This window comes from Trichomycterus rosablanca, chromosome 6 (assembly GCF_030014385.1).
Source record: "Trichomycterus rosablanca isolate fTriRos1 chromosome 6, fTriRos1.hap1, whole genome shotgun sequence".
Classification (NCBI taxonomy): domain Eukaryota; kingdom Metazoa; phylum Chordata; class Actinopteri; order Siluriformes; family Trichomycteridae; genus Trichomycterus; species Trichomycterus rosablanca.
The window spans coordinates 11630730-11652244 of NC_085993.1; the positions used below are offsets into that span (position 1 = coordinate 11630730).

The following is a 21515-nucleotide window of genomic DNA, read 5'->3' on the forward strand; positions in this document are numbered from 1 at the left end:
AGAACAACAAGAATTACTTGGTTTAACAAAGATTGTCTGAATTGATTACTTGTCACAGTAGAATTTAACCTTGGCAATAATACAATATTAAAATAAATGGCTACAAATGTACATTCATTTTGCCCATTACTGTATTTTTTTAACTTACTTTCTTGATTACACATAAGCAACACACTTTGTGCAAGAACAACATATTCTTTATGTTCATTATCCACACAGTGTGTCATTTTGAACAAATTTCAGCTATTGTGCAGTTCAAATAGGTCATTAGTATGTGGACACGTAACCAAAGGTTTATTGGACATTCCAAAATCATCTTTACACTGGAGTTCCTCCACACCAAACCCATTAAACCATGCCTTTATTGACCCTGCTTTGGGCACTGTGCCAGTCATGCTGGAACAACTTTGCCCAAACTGTAGCCACAAAGTTGGAAGCATATAATTTGTTATACATAATTCATCTAATACACATTTTGGCAGTTGGTGTTAAAAGTAATGATTAGAAGTTTTCCCTTTTTAAATTAAAGAAGTTTTTCCTTTTTAAAATTTTGTGAAATTGGAGAAGAGGGACGCAAATATCTGCCCATGGTTTTGTAATGGGATGTTCAACAACCTTATGGTTAGGTAGCTACATACTTTTGGTTGTAAAATATACAGTTGGTAATTGTTTGCTTCTGTACATGGTTTAATTATAAAATTAGGTTGTGTGTATATAAGTATGCGCCAACAGAGGACGCTGTTTGGGCACTTCAGTTACGAGAGGATTTAACATGCATTATCTGGGTACATGTCCCACTGAAATTGAAGTATTAATAATTAATTTATTAAATTTATCATGGTCAGGGTTGCTGCAGGTCTAAAGTATATCATGTACCAGAGAACAATACATGGCATTTTTAACTTCTACTGAGTAACATTTTAGCTAAATTATAACAAAAACAGAAAGCACTATAGGTTATTGGTTCTTGAAGACCTTACCAGCAGTCACTGAGATTGATATTGACTTGTTTATGAGTTACATAGTATATCTCTATTAATATGAATGTTATATATATTTGCACAATTACAAGTGGATAGGCAGAATAAATAAATAAAATAGAATAAAGAAGAATAAACAAAAATAAATAAACAAACCGTAAATTTGCAAAAACTGCATGAGAATGAGAGCAAAATTAAAAAGATAAACAATGGAAAAAATATTAAATTTATTTTATAATTGTATTTGTTTTGGAATGTATTATTTACCTTTATTTAATTAAAAGTATTGTTCATCTTCCCTTTGCTCTTCAGTTTTTATTGACCATTTTTGTATGGGAGCAATACAGAAAAGTGTTAATGTTTTGTTTATGTATATGTTTCTCCTGCATAATTAAGAAAGTCTGAGCTTTAGATTTTAGTATGTTTTAAAAATAAATAAACTAAAATAAAATGCATCCCTAGATTCCCGTGATGCAGTTTGACAGGGCTGGTCCAGTTGAGCCAAGATGGCGGACGGTGAACAGCTCACTGATGCAGAGAAGGTATGAGGAAATGTATTCAAACTTTTTAAGTTCTTTTTCTCTCTTGTTAGTTTTCGGTGGAATTGGTTTTAATTTGTTGCTTCTTGTTTGTGCGTATTGTTGCGACTGTATTCAGAAATGCAGTTTACAAAACGACAGGAAAGAAGTCGCCGAGCAAGCCTGCTAGCACTTCTACCGTAATCTGAGCCCAGGATCTCCGGCTGAAATTCTAATCGCATTCAGTGGGTAGTGTAGGGCACTACTGTAAGTGTATAAGTCTTGATGACTAACTTTGTGTTAGTGCATTTAGATAGGGGATGTGGAGGTATTTGAGATACAGCCGAGGGTAGGGCGGCTAGTTATCAAGCTCGGCCGTGAAACTGAGTTTGAGTTTGAGCAGTTATTTGCGGATGTGTGAGTGAATAATCGCTGTTTTATTTGTTTTTAAACTTTATACAGTTTAGAATTTAGTTTTAAACATATGGTGTTAGAAATTTTGGAACAGCCTGAGTTTTATTTACCTTAGCTTACCAGCTGGGAGTGAACAGGGTGTATCCATACATTAAACAGGCGATTTTTTTTTGTCGGTTTTGTTTTTATAAAGATATTCATTTGTTTCACTGATTTTGGTAAAGCGAATTTAATCTTGCCATAGATTTTTTTTAATTATTATACTTTCACAAAAAATCGAAAGATTACACACTTGTAAGGGCATGTATGACATGGCAGTCCTGGGATTCCATTTGTTTTGGCAACTGTTTATAGATTATACCCCCCACCCAAACCAACACTCACAAAGTTATAATAATAAAGTTTATTGTACTTATAAACCAATAAAACTATGACCATGTTTAATGTTGACACAACTAACTAATGCACTAGTTTTTAAATACTGTACCAATTTTAATATTTTGTATTTCTCATGCATTAGAAGTTTCACAGTTGGGAAAACAAAATCAATGGTTTCAAGGTTGTCATTACCTAAATGTAATAGTGTATGTAAGTAAGACACCTTGCAAACTGCATGTACCATAAAGTTTCATTGTTTTGTACTTTTTATTGACAGTAGGGCTGGGCGGTATTACCAAAAATTTGTATCACAGTATTTTTTAAGATTCTGACAGTTTCACGGTATATCACGGTATGTGTTATTTTTTGTATGACTGGGACTTTTTATATGTCTGTGGCTTATTTTAATGTCATAAGTACATAGAATACAAGAAGTTTTAATTTCACCATTTACAGTGCCTTGCATAAGTATTCAGCCCCCTTGAACTTTTCAACCTTTTGCCACATTTCAGGCTTCAAACATAACGATATGAAATTGTAATTTTTTGTGAAGAATCAACAACAAGTGGGACACAATCGTGAAGTGGAACGAAATTTATTGGATATTTTAAACTTTTTTTAGAAATAAAAAACTAAAAAGTGGGGCGTGCAATATTATTCGGCCCCTTTACTTTCAGTGCAGCAAACTCACTCCAGAAGTTCAGTTAGGATCTCTGAATGATCCAATGTTGACCTAAATGACTGATGGTGATAAATAGAATCCACCTGTGTGTAATCAAGTCTCCGTATAAATGCACCTGCTCTGTGACAGTCTCAGAGTTCTGTTTAAAGCGCAGAGAGCATCATGAAGACCAAGGAACACACCAGGCAGGTCCGAGATACTGTTGTGGAGAAGTTTAAAGCCGGATTTGGATAAAAAAAGATTTCCCAAGCTTTAAACATCTCAAGGAGCACTGTGCAAGCGATCATATTGAAATGGAAGGAGTATCAGACCACTGCAAATCTACCAAGACCCGGCCGTCCCTCTAAACTTTCAGCTCAAACAAGGAGAAGACTGATCAGAGATGCAGCCAAGAGGCCCATGATCACTCTGAATGAACTGCAGAGATCTACAGCTGATGTGGGAGACTCTGTCCATAGGACACAATCAGTCGTACACTGCACAAATCTGGCCTTTATGGAAGAGTGGCAAGAAGAAAGCCATTTCTCAAAGATATCTATAAAAAGTCACCTGGGAGACACACCAAACATGTGGAAGAAGGTGCTCTGGTCAGATGAAACCAAAATCGAACTTTTTGGCCACAATGCAAAACGTTATGTTTGGCGTAAAAGCAACACAGCTCATCACCCTGAACACACCATCCCCACTGTCAAACATGGTGGTGGCAGCATCATGGTTTGGGCCTGCTTTTCTTCAGCAGGGACAGGGAAGATGGTTAAAATTGATGGGAAGATGGATGGAGCCAAATACAGGACCATTCTGGAAGAAAACCTGTTGCAGTCTGCAAAAGACCTGAGACTGGGACGGAGATTTATCTTCCAACAAGACAATGATCCAAAACTTAAAGCAAAATCTACAATGGAATGGTTCACAAATAAACGTATCCAGGTGTTAGAATGGCCAAGTCAAAGTCCAGACCTGAATCCCATCGAGAATCTGTGGAAAGAGCTGAAAACTGCTGTTCACAAACGCTCTCCATCCAACCTCACTGAGCTCGAGCTGTTTTGCAAGGAAGAATGGGCAAAAATTTCTGTCTCTCGATGTGCAAAACTAATAGAGACATACCCCAAGCGACTTGCAGCTGTAATCGCAGCAAAAGGTGGCGCTAGAAAGTATTAACGCAAGGGGGCTGAATAATATTGCACGCCCCACTTTTCAGTTTTTTATTTCTAAAAAAAGTTTAAAATATCCAATAAATTTCGTTCCACTTCACGATTGTGTCCCACTTGTTGTTGATTCTTCACAAAAAATTACAATTTCATATCGTTATGTTTGAAGCCTGAAATGTGGCAAAAGGTTGAAAAGTTCAAGGGGGCTGAATACTTTTGCAAGGCACTGTATGTAATGAAGGTTTTGAGTACTATAAGCTTTGCTTGGCTCCACAAAATGAACTTAAAAAGAGCCTCACAGTAAAGATAAACCGTGTGTGTGTGTGTGTGTGTGTGTGTGTGTGTGTGTTTGTGCCTTTAGAAGATACGCTTTGTTCACAGTATCGCTATAAGTGATTCATTGATTCATGAGTTGATTAGTTTTTATGTGAAGCGTAAGTTTCTCTTCTCAGTTATCTCTTCGTGTTTACTGTTATTAATTAAATGTCATGGTTTTAAATAAACACCAGCTACTACAGAACATTTTGTGTGACTCTCTTACATTAAAAAGCTTCATTAAAAAGCTTCATTAAACTGCTATTACCACAGATCTGTAACCGAGTCAGACTCGTTCCGTCTAAGGAGCTAAAAGTTTTCTAAAAGTTCAGTAGATGATCCTGAACTAACGAATTTGGTAATGAATAAACTTTTGCCTCGGATTGGCTCTGTAACGTCTTCTGTTCTCATCTACATCACAAGTAAGAACCGCTTACGATTTACCAAAGTGAACCAGGAGTTTATATAACGTGCTGATAGAATCGACTCAGATGTGACCGGGTGGAATTATCTTTTTAAAGTAAATATTACAATCAGCAAAATTACATCGTAAGAGCTTTCATGATGCTTTCTGTACGATTGTTGATGAATGGTGATGTGATGGTTGGTGCTTCGTAGCTCAAAGTCTGGATCAATCCACTGAGCTGTTAACTTAACGTGATCTTTATATATCACACGATCGGATCGGCTACTTTTAGGAAATATCGCCGATCGCCGATAGCATATTTTGATTAAAAATCGGCCGATACCGATTTGTAGCCGATCGATCGTCCCATCTCTAGTGTATAGTGTATAGTACAGCCGTGTCTGTTCTAAACTGCCGACACGCCTCATTTCTTTGGCAGGTTCTTCCGGTGCATATGTGGTCTTCCTCTCTTCATCCTCCATCTGTTTTTTTTTTTTACCATATCGAGGAAGCCTCTCTCATCTGTTAACACTGTCATGCTAACGCTAACTGGCTAACTTTATCTAATCTGCACAGCATAGCGCTTTTAGCGGCCAACAATATTATATTTGCTGCCTACTAAAGCCTACAGCTTTTGAATTACCTGTGCTACAGTATTTCGTTATTTGAAATATTCATACAGTATGGGGAATCAAAGAAAGTATATTGAATGTACCATCATACCGCCAAGCACTAACTGATAGGTATTTGTTTAAAGATTGTAGAAACTGACATATGCACCTTTTAATGACTAAATGATGAAAACACAAAATAGAACTCTTTGGCACAGCAAACAAACCAACCAAACAAAAATACCGTGAAGTTTATTGTGTTTTCCCCTGAAATTCTGAGAACATGTTCTTGCTGACCTAATGTATAGAAACAGCTGTTTAATCTGGTTTCTTGACTGTAGAGAATATGGTGACCATATACTCGACACAGATATAAGTCATGTACCGTATGGACATTTTTGTACCAATGCTGATTTTTGGTATTACTCATGTAGCATCAAGTAATGTTTCATACATCATTACAGATGAAAATCCTAAGACGAATTCTCTATTAGTACGACAATGCAGGTCCCAGTGCTTCTTACATTTTTACCTACTGATTCTGCATTCTTTTCAAAACTACACAATCAAACGTGGGGGGGTAACGTCCTGTATTTTGAGAGAACATTTCTGTTCTTCTTTTGATGCATATATTTGCAGCTTGTGGCGGTTTCAGTACCGGTTGCTATGTTTTTGGTTCTTGTGCTGCTGCTAGGTGTTACAAAGTTAGTCTTAGTTTAACAGCATTGTGATGTCTTTTTTATTTCATACCGATACTTAAGGACTTGGGACCAAAGTATGAGTGCTTCCTAGTAGACATACTTGAATATTGGGCAATAAGTAAATATTAGCTGTATATGAATTCAGTGCATTTCCATTTCTGCTCTTGGTGTCAGCAGTGGTCTTTAATTCGTTTTCGCTCCACTAACAAAGTGGTGCAGAATGCTAACATCCCTTTAAAACAGTAGAATCACAGAAATGGGCAGCCTTTAATGACCTGTTATGCCAAGTAAAGCCTAGTAAATGTTTTGGCTCTTTCTGTGTCCTGAGTCCTGAGCCCATTTGATGACCCAGCCCTGATTCTGCATGCTGCGACATGCCTTCACCATCCCCCTGTAAGTGTGTCTGCATACTGCTGCAAGCAGCTGACTCTTCCGGTAGTTCACTGTGCTACGTTCCTGCAAGCCTGCAACAGTTATGTGGTTAGCATCATGTACAGACCAGCAGAAGTAGACTGAGGTATTTCAGTTACGCTTTATTTAGAGATCCCAAAGGACTGCATGTTACTTTTGCTCCTTACTTTAGCCAGAGGGAGCTTAAAATGTGCATTTTTAACTAGTTTCACAATTGGGCATATTCTCTTTACATTTACATTTTCGGCATTTAGCAGACGCCTTTATCCAATGCGATTACAGTTAGAGCAGTGGCGATTTCTCTAAGACTGCAAGGGAAGCTCAGCTTCCCCTAAAATGTCAAAAATTAAATGGTCAAATATGTACAGTTGTGTTAACATTTCATTGACAAATGCGTTAGAACACGTTCATCTCGAAGACGAGTTTGTTCAGAATCAGCTACTTATCACAAATCGACTGACTTGAACTTCTCATACATTCCCGAAGTGTCAATGCATTTGCCCGCAGAAGCTGAGCGTCTCTTCACTTCTATGGGGCTGCATGGAAGGTTTTTTTTTCATTGCTTCGAAACTCGTCGGTCATTGGATAAATGCCGGACAATGCCGGATAAATGCTGAGCGTCTCTGGGGGTGAATGGAGCTGTGGGCGGGTCTGGACGCTGAGCTTCTGCAAGATGATTGGAGGATCAGTCGAAAGGCTGAATCCCATTTTGATTGACAGCTATCACTTGAAGCTTCAGTCCCATCGCGGATTTTGCGAGTGAAGTCGAAAGACAAACTGCATCCCATTTCAGGCCATTTTCTTGAAAAGTAACAGAGGGCACAATTCATATATAAATAAATTGACAAATCTTATGATGTAAGCCGACAATGAGCTTTCCCTGTTTGAAAGACCAGCAGCCGCCACTGAGTTAGAGTATACTGTCTGAGCAATTGAGGGTTAAAGGGCCTTGCTCATGAGCCCAACAGCAGCAACCTAGCAGTGGTGGGGCTTGAACCAGCAACTTTCAGATTACTAGTTCTGTACCTTAACCACAAGGCTACGGCTTAGTTAATAGTAAAGCATGTATGAAGGCTAAAACAATCTTTTTTTTTTTTGGATTGATTGTTTCTGGATTGCTTTTGTATGTTTTCAGGTGTATAAGTAATACTTTGTCATCTTATTAATCAAATTTGCCAGTTTTTGTCTATTTGACTTTAGTCAATAATATTGCATAAGAACAGTGTTAATGCACCTCGCAGTTATAAAAATATAAATGAAAATAAAAATGCCCACAAGATAAAGGACAGCAACATAACACAGATCCTGCCTGACACAAATATGTGTTAAACATGGCTTTAAAACCCAGATAAATAATTAATATAATCAATAATGTTGCAGCTTATAAAATCTAATTAACCAAATGGCTGAACAAAGCTTGCCCTTTTATGCTAAAATTAATAATGAAAGTTGTGCACAGTAATGATTAGTCTGCTTGTACTAATACCACTGTGAATTTACTGAAAAATTATGTAAATAATTAGTTAATTATGTTTTTTTTTTATAACAGATAAACAGCAGATCTGAACAGCAGATTAAGTGTAGTTTTTTTTAATGCCAGGAATATTTTGCTAAGGTCATAGCTATCCAGTTAGTGGTTCAACTTTGGCCTTCACTTCAGTTTTTGACTCTGACATGTATTGTTGTTGTATAATGTGCTTCTTCATGCGGCTCCCATATTAAGGGGTCACCACAGCGGATCATTGTGGTCCACACAATTGATTTGGTACACCAGAATACTATCCTGATTCAACCTTTCTTATTTTTATTCGCGCTTAGAACCAGTGCACCTCCATGGCTAGGCTGTTTAACCATCCCCTAACCCAAAAGTAGCAAATATGGGACTTTACCACTGCGCCATCGTCTTGAGACAGTCTGGTTTGCAGGCAGGGCAGGCTAACACCAACATCCTCTGATAATAAGGTCATGCTGTTTTATCACACAGACAATGTAATTTGATAATGTTATGCAGAAATAAGCATAAATGTCCCTAATGAAAGATGTAAGGTAGAAGGTGTTTCTTCAAGTACATTCACATTGATTTTTCTAGTATGTACATAGTTTATTTATGAACTATACATACCATATAGATGGAACTTTGTGGGTGTAAATTACTAAATGTAGATTATATGTTGTGCCGTACATTTTTTACCCCCTGTGCTCAGTTTATTAGAAGAGACCCCCAATTGACCAGATCATGTTTGTTTGGTGGACTGAAGCTTCATGAACATGTAATGATGTGTGTAATGACACATTGTGTGTCATTCTGGCATGAGTGTATCGGATCCTGCAGTGTTGCTGGGAAAAAAAAATTGTGGCCCTGTGTGGTCTGAGAGGATAAAGTATGTTTATTTATAGTATTTTCTCCATTGGGGTGGCTTCATCCAACAGTTCACAGCCATGAGATTGCTACAGTCTGAAGGTTTTGGCTTTGCCACGTACTTGTACGCTTATACTTCAAACACTACAGCTTACTTTTAATCTTTATTATTATTCTTGTCCTAAAACAAACTATGGTATTACGTTTACACACATAAATCAATAAATATTTGTATTGGTTGTGCAAGTTTCAGAGATCACAGAGTCTTTATCTGTATGAATTTTTTGTGAGTTAAAACGTCACGTCTATGCTGCTGAAATTACATACAGTGAAAATTATAAGCTTGCACAACTTAGTTGTGTAATGATCCATATGCCAGTTATTAAATTATTTGTAGTATAGTAAACATGTAGCCTTTGGTTGTTTGACTTTTCTGTCTTTGCTCTGTGTCTTTTTTAACAGGTCCGCATTGCTTCAAATTTTGTCGTCCATGCACCACCAGGAGAGTTCAATGAAGTTTTCAATGGTAAGATCTCTGGGTTAAAACTGCTCCTGAAAGGCTTGATATTGACCTGATTAGTTACCTGATTAATTTTGACCTAGGCAGAAGTTTATAGATCTAGTATTGAAAATGTGCTCTGTAGGATGTTCCACATTCTTATACTCTGCGGGTAAAGTAGAAAAAGAAGAGCTTTTACACGGTCGGCATAGCGTGCTAAAATACAGGTTACTTCATTGAGAAAACAGGTTTCATGGTCAGTGAATGCTCTGCGTCTCATGGAATAAAGTGGTCACAGATTTTAGCATGATGAAGATTTTGAGACTTAAGTAGGAAACTACAAACTCGAAGGTTACACTTTATGGGACCGGATAGGCATCAGTGTCCAGATAAAGTTGCAGCAAGCTTGTTGTAGCTCTTCAGCTTAATGCTCAAATACACCAGAGAGAGTCAACAGCTACACATACATGGAACTGTTAAAGAAATCCTCAACCAAGGAAACACAAGAACAATCCTAAACTTCCTGGCAGGAACAAAATTGAAAACAAAAATATAAATGGGCAAATAGAAACAAGAAAAATTGAATTAAACGTAACACCGATCATGCCATAAATAACACAATCAAGTGTATAAAGTGGCATAAAAAAAATTAAAATCAGCTTAATGTTACCAATGCTTGATATATTTTTTATCAACTTTGGTATGGACTTGTTGCCAGAGTACTACCACACGTGTAATCAATACATCTCTAAAGATGTCTGTGTGGTCAAAAGTTATTGCAGCTCTAAATCAGCTCTCTTGTTACAGCAAAAGCAAAGTATCAGTATAAATCTGTGTAAATGGTATAATGTCGATGGGGGAGTAAAAATTACTCGTGTTGGATCTAAGATTTTAGAGTAAACTTGCATTAAGATTATTGATGTTTGATTGCAGATGTCCGACTACTGCTCAACAATGACAGTCTTCTCAGGGAAGGGGCTGCTCAGTAAGTATTTTGTGCATTACAAAAGTGCTGCATATCATTCTGCTTTAAAGACTTGTTAGTACACCGATCAGCCATAAGATTAAAACCACCTCCTTGTTTCTACACTCACTGTCCATTTTATCAGCTCCACTTACCATATAGGAGCACTTTGTAGTTCTACAATTACTGACTGTGAGCAGTCATCTCTGACTAAACACACTCTGACTTTAAACACACCACCACCATGTCAGTGTCACTGCAGTGCTGAGAATGATCCACTACCTAAATAATACCTACTCTGTGGTGGTCCTGACCATTAAAGAACAGCATGAAAGGGGACTAACAAAGCATGCAGAGAAACAGATGGACTACAGTCAGTAATTGTAGAACTACAAAGTGCTTCTATGTGGTAAGTGGAGCTGATAAAATGGACAGTGAGTGTAGAAACAAGGAGGTGGTTTTAATGTTATGGCTAATCGGTGTAAGTCCAGCATTAATCAGAATTTGACTGCTGATTTTTAAATACTGTACATTGTAGATATAGCTATTTAATAATAGAAAAAACTTCCACAACAGTACATGGTGCAAACAGCAATTCTCACCCTATTAAAAGTCCTCAGTCATATCTGCATTCTTCCTGTTTCTTTTCACACATCACCAGCTATGAATTGAGTGCTGGTGTCTCTCTCAACTTCCTGTAATGACCACATGAGATAAATCATAGTGGTGTTCAGCTCTTAATTTTGAAGGTTCATGTAAAGTTTCTGAAAAAAAAAAAACACTGTTCCAACTTCCACCTTAATGTGTTCACCTGCTTGCTCCTCTTGAATGACGTGGAGTTGGAACGATTAGCTGCACTCACTTGACCGACCAAGTTTAAAGAATTAACTTCATTAATTGGAACAAAATGTCTGAAATGCTCTTTTTGATTTGACTCCAGTCTGAGATTCCTAATTTTGGTGAATTTTGTCTTCTCTGTAAAACAGCGCCTTTGCCCAGTACAACATGGATCAGTTTACACCCGCAAAGATTAAGGATGATCAGGTGAATGATGCCGCATGTGTTTGTTTTAACTCACAATTCCATTCTTTCATTCCTTCCTTAGGCTGCTTTCAAATAATTTTGCTTTTTAGTTTACACAATGCTGGGCACATTCACGCTGTGTTCACCACTCTGTCAGTTTCTACTTCGTGTGTAAGCAAAAAAAAAAGTGATGTGTTTCTCATAAAAGAATCAGCTTTTATAGTGTGTTTAGGAAAGTGTGTGGAGCTGACTCTGTAAAGTGCCTTTTTGAAGACAAATTTGAATTGGTTATGCTTTATAAATAGAATATAGATTAAAGTGTGGGGACGTCTCATATTTTTGTTGTACAATTGTTGTACACTGTAGAACAAAGCTGTAACTAGGTTTCTAAACAGCTAGCATCCTTATTTTATATTGGTCATATCTAATTATCATACATTTATCAGTATTATATTGTGTAATTAAAATATAGATATATTTATAATTGCATTAGTTTTTTAATACACTTACTGGAGCATTCAAGAAACGCTTGTCTGATTAATAATTTAATATGTGTACACTTATACAGATGGAACTTGTTAATTGGGTGATGGACCATTTTCAGCACTACAATCACACTAACTTGAAACATGGTAATGACATGATTGTGTGTGTTCTGGAATGAGTGAATCAGGTGCAGCAGTGTTGGGATTTTTTTAGTTTGAGGTGTAATTGCAGCAAAAAAAAAAAGCAAGCTACTGTACTAGCTAAGCAGTTTGCTAACAGTGCCGTTGTGTTATGAACGTTTTGTCTGATTTTCTGTGCCTTTAAAAGGACACTGACAAATGTGGTCAAAGTTCACATGAAATAAAGTAATGCCGCATGAAGGTAAACTGGAAACATAAACATCAATCAGGCAATTCTGTTTTTCCACTTTGCCACATTATTTGAAAGCAGCCTAAAGCATACGACTACCCATTTTATCACTAATTTATCACTTCATTATGAATGTTATTTAGATTTTTTTTTACTTCAAATTATTACAACAGTGAATTGACCCCTTTTTTATTGCAGGTCTTGATAACAGAGCATGGAGATCTTGGAAACGGGCGCTTCTTTGACCCCCGGTACAAGCTGTCGTTTAAGTTTGACCATTTGAGGAAAGAGGCGAGTGACCTGCAGGCTCATCAGGGCGAGTCAGCTCTGGAGCCGTGGAGGGAGGCGTGTGACACTGCTCTCAGTGCCTACATGAAAGATCACTACCCTAGTGGAGTGTGCACGGTGAGTGTGCTTGAAAATCACACAATGATCCAGTCTGACTCCATACTTACACAAAACAGCTTCTACGTATGTTGTAATGAGTAATGAGTAGTTCCATTCTTTAATGTGTATTAAAAACCTTTTGGCTTGGATTAGAATGGCGGTTCTTTAAAAAAAAACAGGCACATGCACACTGAGAGTGAGCCTCAAATCAACAGCCTGAGCTTTTGTGTGTGTGGAGATCTGTAGCTCCGCTCTCAGTTCAAACATCAGCTATTGGTAATAAATTTAAATGACCTTTTGGAACAACGTTAATCAAACAGTGACTGGTTATTGCTTATGCAAACTGTGTCACAGCAACTTGTTGCTGAACTGAATATTGCTGAGCATAACACATGTTGAGTGTCAGCATTTTTTTTCCCACACAAAACCAAGACAATGCAATTACACAATTTACAAATGAACCTGCCTAGTGTTAGTAAAAAGATGCATTTGGCTACTTCACACATGTCGAAGGGGGAGTGTGTTGGCTCTCCTAAGTCAGAGTGGAGGTCAACATCAGTAGAGAGGAAGCGTAATGCAATCAGGTAATTGGATATGACTAGATTGGGTGGAAGATTGGGAGGAAAATTGGGGGAAATGCAAAAAAACAAACAAAAAACAGCTTTTGTTTATATAAGACACCATGTTTTGCATACTTCCATTTTCCCTCTTCCGCACATTTAAAAAATAATGAACTGTTCCAAGTGTATAGTTTGTTTACCCCTACTATCATCTTTATTTTCTGTAGGTTTATGGTAAAACCATTGATGGCAAGCAAACAATCATTGCCTGCATCGAGGGACATCAGTTCCAACCCAAAAACTTCTGGTAAGAACACAAATGTGGTCTGTTGCCAAAGCGTTTACCTCCTAAATGGACAAAGTGAACTCATGACCCTCTTAAACCTCTCTGTGTGTGCAGGAATGGTCGTTGCTGGTCTGAGTGGAAGTTCGGTGTGTCGCAGGGCACGGCTCAGGTGACGGGAGTGCTTAAAGTCCAGGTGCATTATTACGAAGACGGCAATGTTCAGCTAGTCAGCCACAAGGACATTCAAAAATCTCTCAGCATTTCTGTAAGTTACAACAATTAACATGTCCGTGTTGAAAGGAAAAGGTCAGCAATGACTGATGGTCTGTTGTTTAATGTGTTTTTTATTTGGGTTGTGACCTTACATCCAGAGTCAAACCTGTTTAAAATTTGCGCCATCACAACCCACAGCCTCAGCTTCACTCCCACAGCCTCAACATAACTCCCCTACCCAACAAAACAAACAAAAAAGCCTGGTGAATGCACACTTTTATTTTTAAGAACCACAGGTTTAAAGCAACACGTGAAAACCTACTAATGGAATAACTAACGTAAGGTATGCTGCGTAGATACTGTCCCATGGTATGCAGACCAAAATGGTCCATTGTGGTCCAAAAGGTGGAAATCAGATGGCACTAAATCTGGACTATAAGCTCTCTCTCAGTCTCTCAGACATGATCAATTAATACTCCTCCCGCCCCCACTGTTTCCAATGAAAAAGTGCGGAAACCTTTTGAAAATCCCTCCTATATTTTTTTAATTTTACAATACATTTGACCAATGTGTTAAACATGGCGTTAAAACCTAAATAAACAAACAAACAATACATTTGAGTATGTTCTACAGAGACTTTATATCAATTTGGGATTTAGTAGGACAAACCACTCATTAAAACTATCTAAGGTTGTCTATGCTTTAAACATATTTAGACTGCTTTGTAGAAGTAGAAGGCTTATCATTGTGACCCATTCAATTTGGGCCTGAAAACTTGACTCTCACACAAAGCCATTTTCACTTCCTTTAGGTGGATACATGCTCTAGACAGGAAGTTTTAAAACTATGCCTATTAAACAGTTTCATCATATTAATCATTTACTTCAGGGGTGTCAACTCATTTTCACCGAGGGCCACATCAGCATTATGGTGGCTTTCAAAGGGCCGATTGTAACGTATTCTGCTGTGATTGCAGTCTGTTGTTTTTCTTGGAGTCCGAATTCTGCATTTATATTGTCCTACTTTACCACAGACATGGCCTCATAACACGAGACGCACCGGTTTCTCTTCCTGAACCACAAACTTGTTTTCACTTTCATTACATTTCCTCCTTATGCTTAATTTTCTTACTTTTCTTCTTGTACATTTTAGGATCATGTGTAAATATGTGTAACATCATCTACTGGCGGGCTGTCACTTTGCAGGTCACAAAATCAGCCTGCATTTTGAAAGATGCAGTTTGTTTAGGATTTTACAGTGTATTTTTAAGACAATCATTCTGCCCTCACTAATAGTTTATCCCCCTTTCCCAGCTAGACAGACAGCTCCCTTCAGAATACAGTCGGTTTATTTGCTCGCCAGCTGTGTGATACACTGTGTGCATCAAAATGAAGTAAAAATACAAACAATACAAACAATAAAGAACTTAATACAGTAAAAGCACACAGCTGTAGTCAAGTGTTACATCTGGTACAATATGAGATTTAACCAATTGTGAAATAGCGCTAACGAGTTAAAATTGTGTAAAGATACTAATTGCTATAGTAACGGTAACAACAGTATTTAATTACGGTACATTTGTAACTAAAACGCTGTGATATACTCACTAAACATTTACAAACAACTGAGAATATAAACGCCACTACTTACAGACGATGCTTTGGTATTATACTGAAAGATAATTATTTGTATTTATTTATTTTTGTTTACATTACTGACTACGCTACTTCGCGTTCTCTTTGCCGTAAAAGTCACATGGCTTCTTAGCGAAGGTTAAAGTTAGTTGCCATGACTACGATGTCACGGTTGTCTCTTAAAGGCGCAGGTGTCCCATTAAATTATAAGCGCGTCTCTGTAACGACTCGAACCATCACAACAATCGTACAGTCGTTTAAGCTCTCGCGGGCCACATAAAATGACGTAGTGGGCCGGATCTGGCCCGCGGGCCGTGAGTTTGACACCCCTGATTTACTTATTCTACTTCTGTTGTGCTCTTGTTTTATGTGGACATTTGAACATGTGCATGAATGCACTTAAACCATTTGCATAACTATAGAATTACTATAGAATTGTGTGCTCTCCTAAAAGAGATGGTTTGTTTGCAAGTGTGCTAAGTTCAGCATAACACCAGAACATGCAGTAGTCAACTCCTGCATGGCCACTAAGGGTGTTGAACTTCTGCAGGTTCAGATTTAAGCAGAACACTATCTCTTTGTTATCGTGCTGATCAGTTTATTATTAGCAGATTTGTTAATGACTTCTGATCCAGTGTTTTAGGCCAATATTTGTGTGTGTGTGTGTGTGTTTGTGTGTGGTTTTTTCATTGCTACTCTGTTTATGATTGGTAAATATCACTCTTGGAGCACCTTTTAAAAGAAGCTGTTGTACTTAATTGTTTAATTTAATTGTTACTTGATGCTTTTGTTTTTACTTTACTCTCTCTCTCTCTCTCTCTCTCTCTCTCTCTCTCTCTCTCTCTCTCTCTCTCTCTCTCTGCAGAATGCAAAGCAGACGGCTGAGGAGTTTGTTAAAATAATTGAAAATGCAGAGACTGACTACCAGGTATTACCAGTTCTTCTTAATTTATAATAGCTGTTGTGTCCATTTGGGGAAGCTCCTTTATGTTCCAGCATGACTGTAACCATGTGCACAAAGTGAAGTCCATAAAATCACAGTTTGTTGATTTTGGTGTGAAGGTGGCTTCCGTAAATTAGAAAGTCGAGTGCAAAACAGGTTTTTCATCCAACATCAGTGTCTGACTTTACCATGGACTAAACTGGCACAAATTCCCACAGAAACACTATAAAATATTGTAAACACCAATACTAAAATCTCTTCTACCATAACTATTCCTACCTACCTACCTACCTACCTACCTACCTATTCCTACCTATTCCTACCTTCCTACCTAACTACCGCTCTCGTGGAAGACGGACGCACTTTTCCCTCCTCCTCCCCTATCTTCCCTGCTTGGCTTCTCCTGTATTGTATTGTCTCGTCTACTCTACTCTACAGAGTTTTTCTTAGCACAGCTCCTCAAAGAACAAATTATGGAATTGGTTAAATGGTCTCTGAATGCTATTGACACCATCTTCTCATCGAGAAGTTCGGGTTCGGGGGAACCCACATGCCCCGACGGAACGCAGATGGCAGGATACGCAATGGACTCATGGGGGAAGTGGAGGGTCGTGTGCCTGGCACTTCTTTCGTTGGAGGACGTAGAGGATGTTTACCTATTCGGAATTTTGATTGTGGGGTTTTTGCTGATTGGCTTAGGCTTTGCCTTGCTGTATCGGGAAATTAAAAGAGTTGAGTCAGTTGTCAAAGGTCCCCAGAAACTGCCCAATTTGATTGAGATGGTGGGCAGAGCCATTGGAACTCAGACTGTGAATATTAGTCGCAATATGGATTCAATCTTGGAGAAACTAACGGTTTTGCGAAATGAGATGAACCAGAGACGCATTCATTCTGAGAGTTTGTGTTAAATTTTTATTAGTGCTCAGACAAAACAACAGTCATTTCTGCTCTTGGCTCCCCTGTTATCAGCAACGGCCTCGCTGATAAGTAAATTCCTCCAGAGGACCTGCTGCGATGTACCTACCCCCCTTCACTGACTGTTTTTCATTCTGGGCAGTAAGACAGCCATGTTATCGTGAACTTTGTACAGACTGTTCTTGCTGCAGGAATGGAGGATTGACAGAACTTTTCCCGAACCCCAACCCAACGTCTCCACTCTCTTAGCTGAATCCCACCAATACGGCAGGACGGGTCTGCAGTGCGCGCCGGCATACTGGCTGCGAATCGCTGGGGCCGCTTGTCGTAGTTGGTTACTTTTCCTATCCCCACATCCCTAACCCGTGGCTCGTTGTGTGACTATGTTATGTTCTTATGTTTACATGTGCTTGTGTGCTGTAAGGAGCTTTTTTTCGTGTTACCATAGTGTGCTCCTTAGGGAGCACAATGTGGTTGCTGGGTTTTTTATCTCCTACTCTCCCAATGTGTTACCATTTCTTGTTTAACGATGTGAATTTCCCCATTGTGGGACTAATAAAGGATTATCTTATCTTATCTTATTCCAGGCTAGACTGATTAGCTGTTAGATCAAACCTAATATATTACATAAGGATGATAAGACAAATGATCTGAACAAATAATGATGTACAGTTTCAATGTCTGTCTATGCCTTAATGCCGGTATGTTGCTGATATGGCAATAAACCCAAACAAACAAAATACATAATGATGAGTGCAAGTTGATTGAATGACAACATGATATAAAATTTGTTGTGCTGTCTATATGATTTTTACCAGTGCTCATTAAGTTAAAATTGGTACAGCTACTCTCTCTTGCAGTAAACTTGCAGCTACAGGTGCCTAATGCTTCAGAGCTTAAGTTTTCATTTAGCTGTTGTGTATTTAATAATTAAGGTTCTTTTGTTTGTTTGTCCTTTATCCCCAGACGGCCATTAACGAAAACTATACAAACATGTCGGACACCACCTTCAAAGCCTTACGTCGGCCGCTTCCTGTCACCAGAACCAAAATCGATTGGAACAAGATCCTCAGCTACAAGATCGGCAAGGAGATGCAGAATGCTTAATTAAAACTGAGCCAGCATGCCACCCCTCTGCTCGCGTTACAAACCAAAAAAAATGAACTGAGCGGAGTTTGAGCTAAACGCTGGAGCTAGGCCTATGGGACAAGTGTGCTAAGAAATGTTCTTCTTGCTTTTTCTTTATTTTTTTATTTTATTACTTTTTATGAACGCCAAGGTTTAATCTCAGCTAACCAGACTGCCTCCTTTCCTGTATTGTCAGAAAGTTGTGAGACTGTCCTGTTAGTCTAGCAACGGTTCTTGCTGTCGAACAAATACCTCCTGCAACACCAGAGCACAGGTTCAGAAATGTTGTACCTCCACCTTTTTTTATTCCCCAGTTTTCTGATATATGCACACCACATTCAGCATGTGACCAAATGTTTAATATCTGCTTACAGTTTTAATAGAAAATGTCACTGTTTTTAGATGCATCTTTTATCTTAGCCAGATAGAAGAGCAGCTCTGATTGCTTTTTCTGATTGCCGTTTCATCCGGCCACAATGAAAGCCACATTGAGCTGCATACGGAAACATATGAGGGTGTATTTAAGCTTAAAATGAGGGGCAACACCAAACAACTCAAAATTTTTACAGATAAGTCAAATGGAAGGAAAAAATTACATTTCAGTACGGTGGTGGCTCACCGTCATCCACCAGAACTTCAAGATTTTATATAGATTCTATAGCCTTCTACGCTCATTTTTGCTTTATGCATTTTCTCCCCCTTTTTCTCCCTTTTAGCGCGTCCAATAGCCTGATTGCGTCAGGCTTCCTTTCCACCAATGCCGATCCCTGCTCTAACCCACGCCCCTTCCGACACGTGGGCAGCATGCCGTATGCATCTTATCACCTACACTTTGGTGAGTGCAGTGCAGCTCAGCATTTTGTATGGAGAAACACACCCTAAGAGCACTCTTTCCTCATATCTGTGCAGGCGCCATCAATCAGCCAGCAGAGGTCGTAATTGCACCAGTCATGAAAGAGAGACCCCATCCGGCTTAGTCCCGCCCATATCTGAACAACAGGCCAACTGTGTTCATGTGGCCGCTCAGCCTTAGCCGGCAGGCAGAGCTAAGATTCGATACGATGTATTCGGGATCCCAGCTCTGGTTCCAGCATGTGTTTTTACCGCTGCGCCACCTGAGCGGCCTATTCTACAGTCTTCTAAACAGTACTGAAGCAATTGTAATCAGACAGCATTCTTCTAAAACATATTCCCCCTAATCTAATGTTGTTTTGATTGTAATGATGGTGAGTGCTGTCTAAAATAACTGTCCAAAATATTCTATATACAGTATATGTTGAATTGGGTTGAGATGTGGTGACTCTTAAGGCCACACGATTATTTTGGTACTTATCGCACCATTCACTGAACCGTTATGCCTTGTAGATGGAAGCGGTGTCATCCCGAAAGAGGCCACTCACATCAGGGTAGACCTGTTTGTCCTAGACATTGCATAGTTTAAGGATTTAGGCCTGTACTGTTTATCTGCTACACATGCACTTTTCAAGAAAAATGTGATTCATACGGTTTTTGTTCAACCACGGTCGTCTGGATCATACGGTCCTGTTTTTAAAACTCTTGTCCAATTTTGATTTTAAATGACAGCTGATTGGGCCTGTTAAGCATTTTTATGTGTGTCAAGCAGCAGGGTAAAATAGTAATACGTGGATTGTATTTTGAAATTCACTTGTCTGCAAGGTTCTGTGCTTAAATCTTTTACTTAGCCGCTGTTTTTTTTTTTTTTTTTTTTGATCCGTCAACTATCTTTATAATCATCATGTGGACATTTTAATCATTTTATAAATCTTCATCTTCAAAATATTCATTTGTCTGAAACATAGGAGTTGTTGGATATATTTGTTCTTGTCAAGGTTTTATGTCTGTAACTAGATTAAACTAAGAGATCAAACATAAGTTAATCAAAGGTATTATTTTAAAATCTGTCTTAATTTGGGGTATATTGTATTTAATCAAATGTAAACCCAGTAAATAAGCCTTAACAATCCAATTGAAAAGCAAATGTACTCCACTAATGCATCTGACACATGGCTTACCCTGATGGAATAATAATGGATACCTAACAGTCACTAAACTGATAAACTATGGAGATCATAGATTTGTCAAGTGTCTTCTGATCTGTCAAATGTATGTAAACCTTAAAAAGGTTGCTGTTCTCTTTCTTTATGCCAGTGTTTGTTTAGGACAATATTTTTTTGGACAGCAGTGTTTGTTAATGTACTGTCATCTGATGATAATATTTTTTGCCAAAAATAAGCAGCACTGTATTTTTTAACATTCCTGTTAGGCTACTTTTTAATGTCAGGGATGACTGTATAAAGCCAATGCTTTAGTGGGAACAAGGGAAAACTGGACCAGTGACATCACTGAGTATCAGGCAATGGAAAGATTTGACTCTTGATCGCCAGCAAGTATAAGATTGATCAATGATTTATTAGCACAGAGAGTCTGGTGGAAAAAGGACCACCCAAGCCCCTTTTTAATTATGCAGTTTGTTTAAAAGCTCTGGCATTACACAGCCTTTTCTGATTAAAACAGAGCCAACTGTGACTTATTTTTCTGCCTTTTGGATTGTAAGTGGTTGCAGTATCGTCTTACAGTTGGTAGCATTATTGTATGCAGTTTAGACCATGCTTCCTTTCCAAGCATTTATTACTGATGATTATTTTTTACAAATTGTATGAACAAATAGGATCCCAGAGAAATAAAGTATTTGCACCAACTAACTTCTTTTGACACTGAGTATACATTTTTTTGTATTTAAAAAAGGCTTTTCTAATGAACAGCGCTGCAATATACTTCTGTAAAACAACTTTTTTTAAATGTCTAATACAGGGTGTCTCCTTGGAAAGCCTGGACTAACATCTTTAATTGAGAGTGGTCAACATTGGATAGGTTCGATCCTTGATTGTTAGATTTTTTTTATATCCTTGTCATGTCTGTGTTAGGTTTACACTAGGTAATCTGTTTTTTTCCTTTAACAAAAAGGAATGCAGTCATATTGTTGAAAGATGACATTAATAACAAAATACTGAATTTACATGTACAATGTAAAAATGTGATGTGTCCTAAATTACATACTACATAACCTGAAGAGTTATTTTGGAGAAGTACTTAATAACAATTTTAATGCCTATACTGTGTGTGGATTGGGAGACTATTGTTCCTTTAAAAGTGTATTTACTTGG

At 38.1% G+C, this 21515-nt stretch overlaps 1 protein-coding gene across 1 annotated transcript; it reads left to right on the forward strand.

The window, feature by feature from the left end:
* Positions 1-1437: 1437 nt before the first annotated feature.
* Positions 1438-21053, forward strand: capza1a (capping actin protein of muscle Z-line subunit alpha 1a). Its single transcript, XM_062997424.1, has 9 exons — positions 1438-1522; positions 9386-9449; positions 10356-10407; positions 11373-11430; positions 12463-12669; positions 13439-13518; positions 13612-13762; positions 16210-16272; positions 18169-21053. Exons 1-9 carry the CDS (start codon positions 1487-1489, stop codon positions 18307-18309), a joined length of 852 nt encoding a protein of 283 aa, XP_062853494.1. The 5' UTR covers positions 1438-1486; the 3' UTR covers positions 18310-21053.
* Positions 21054-21515: the final 462 nt, after the last annotated feature.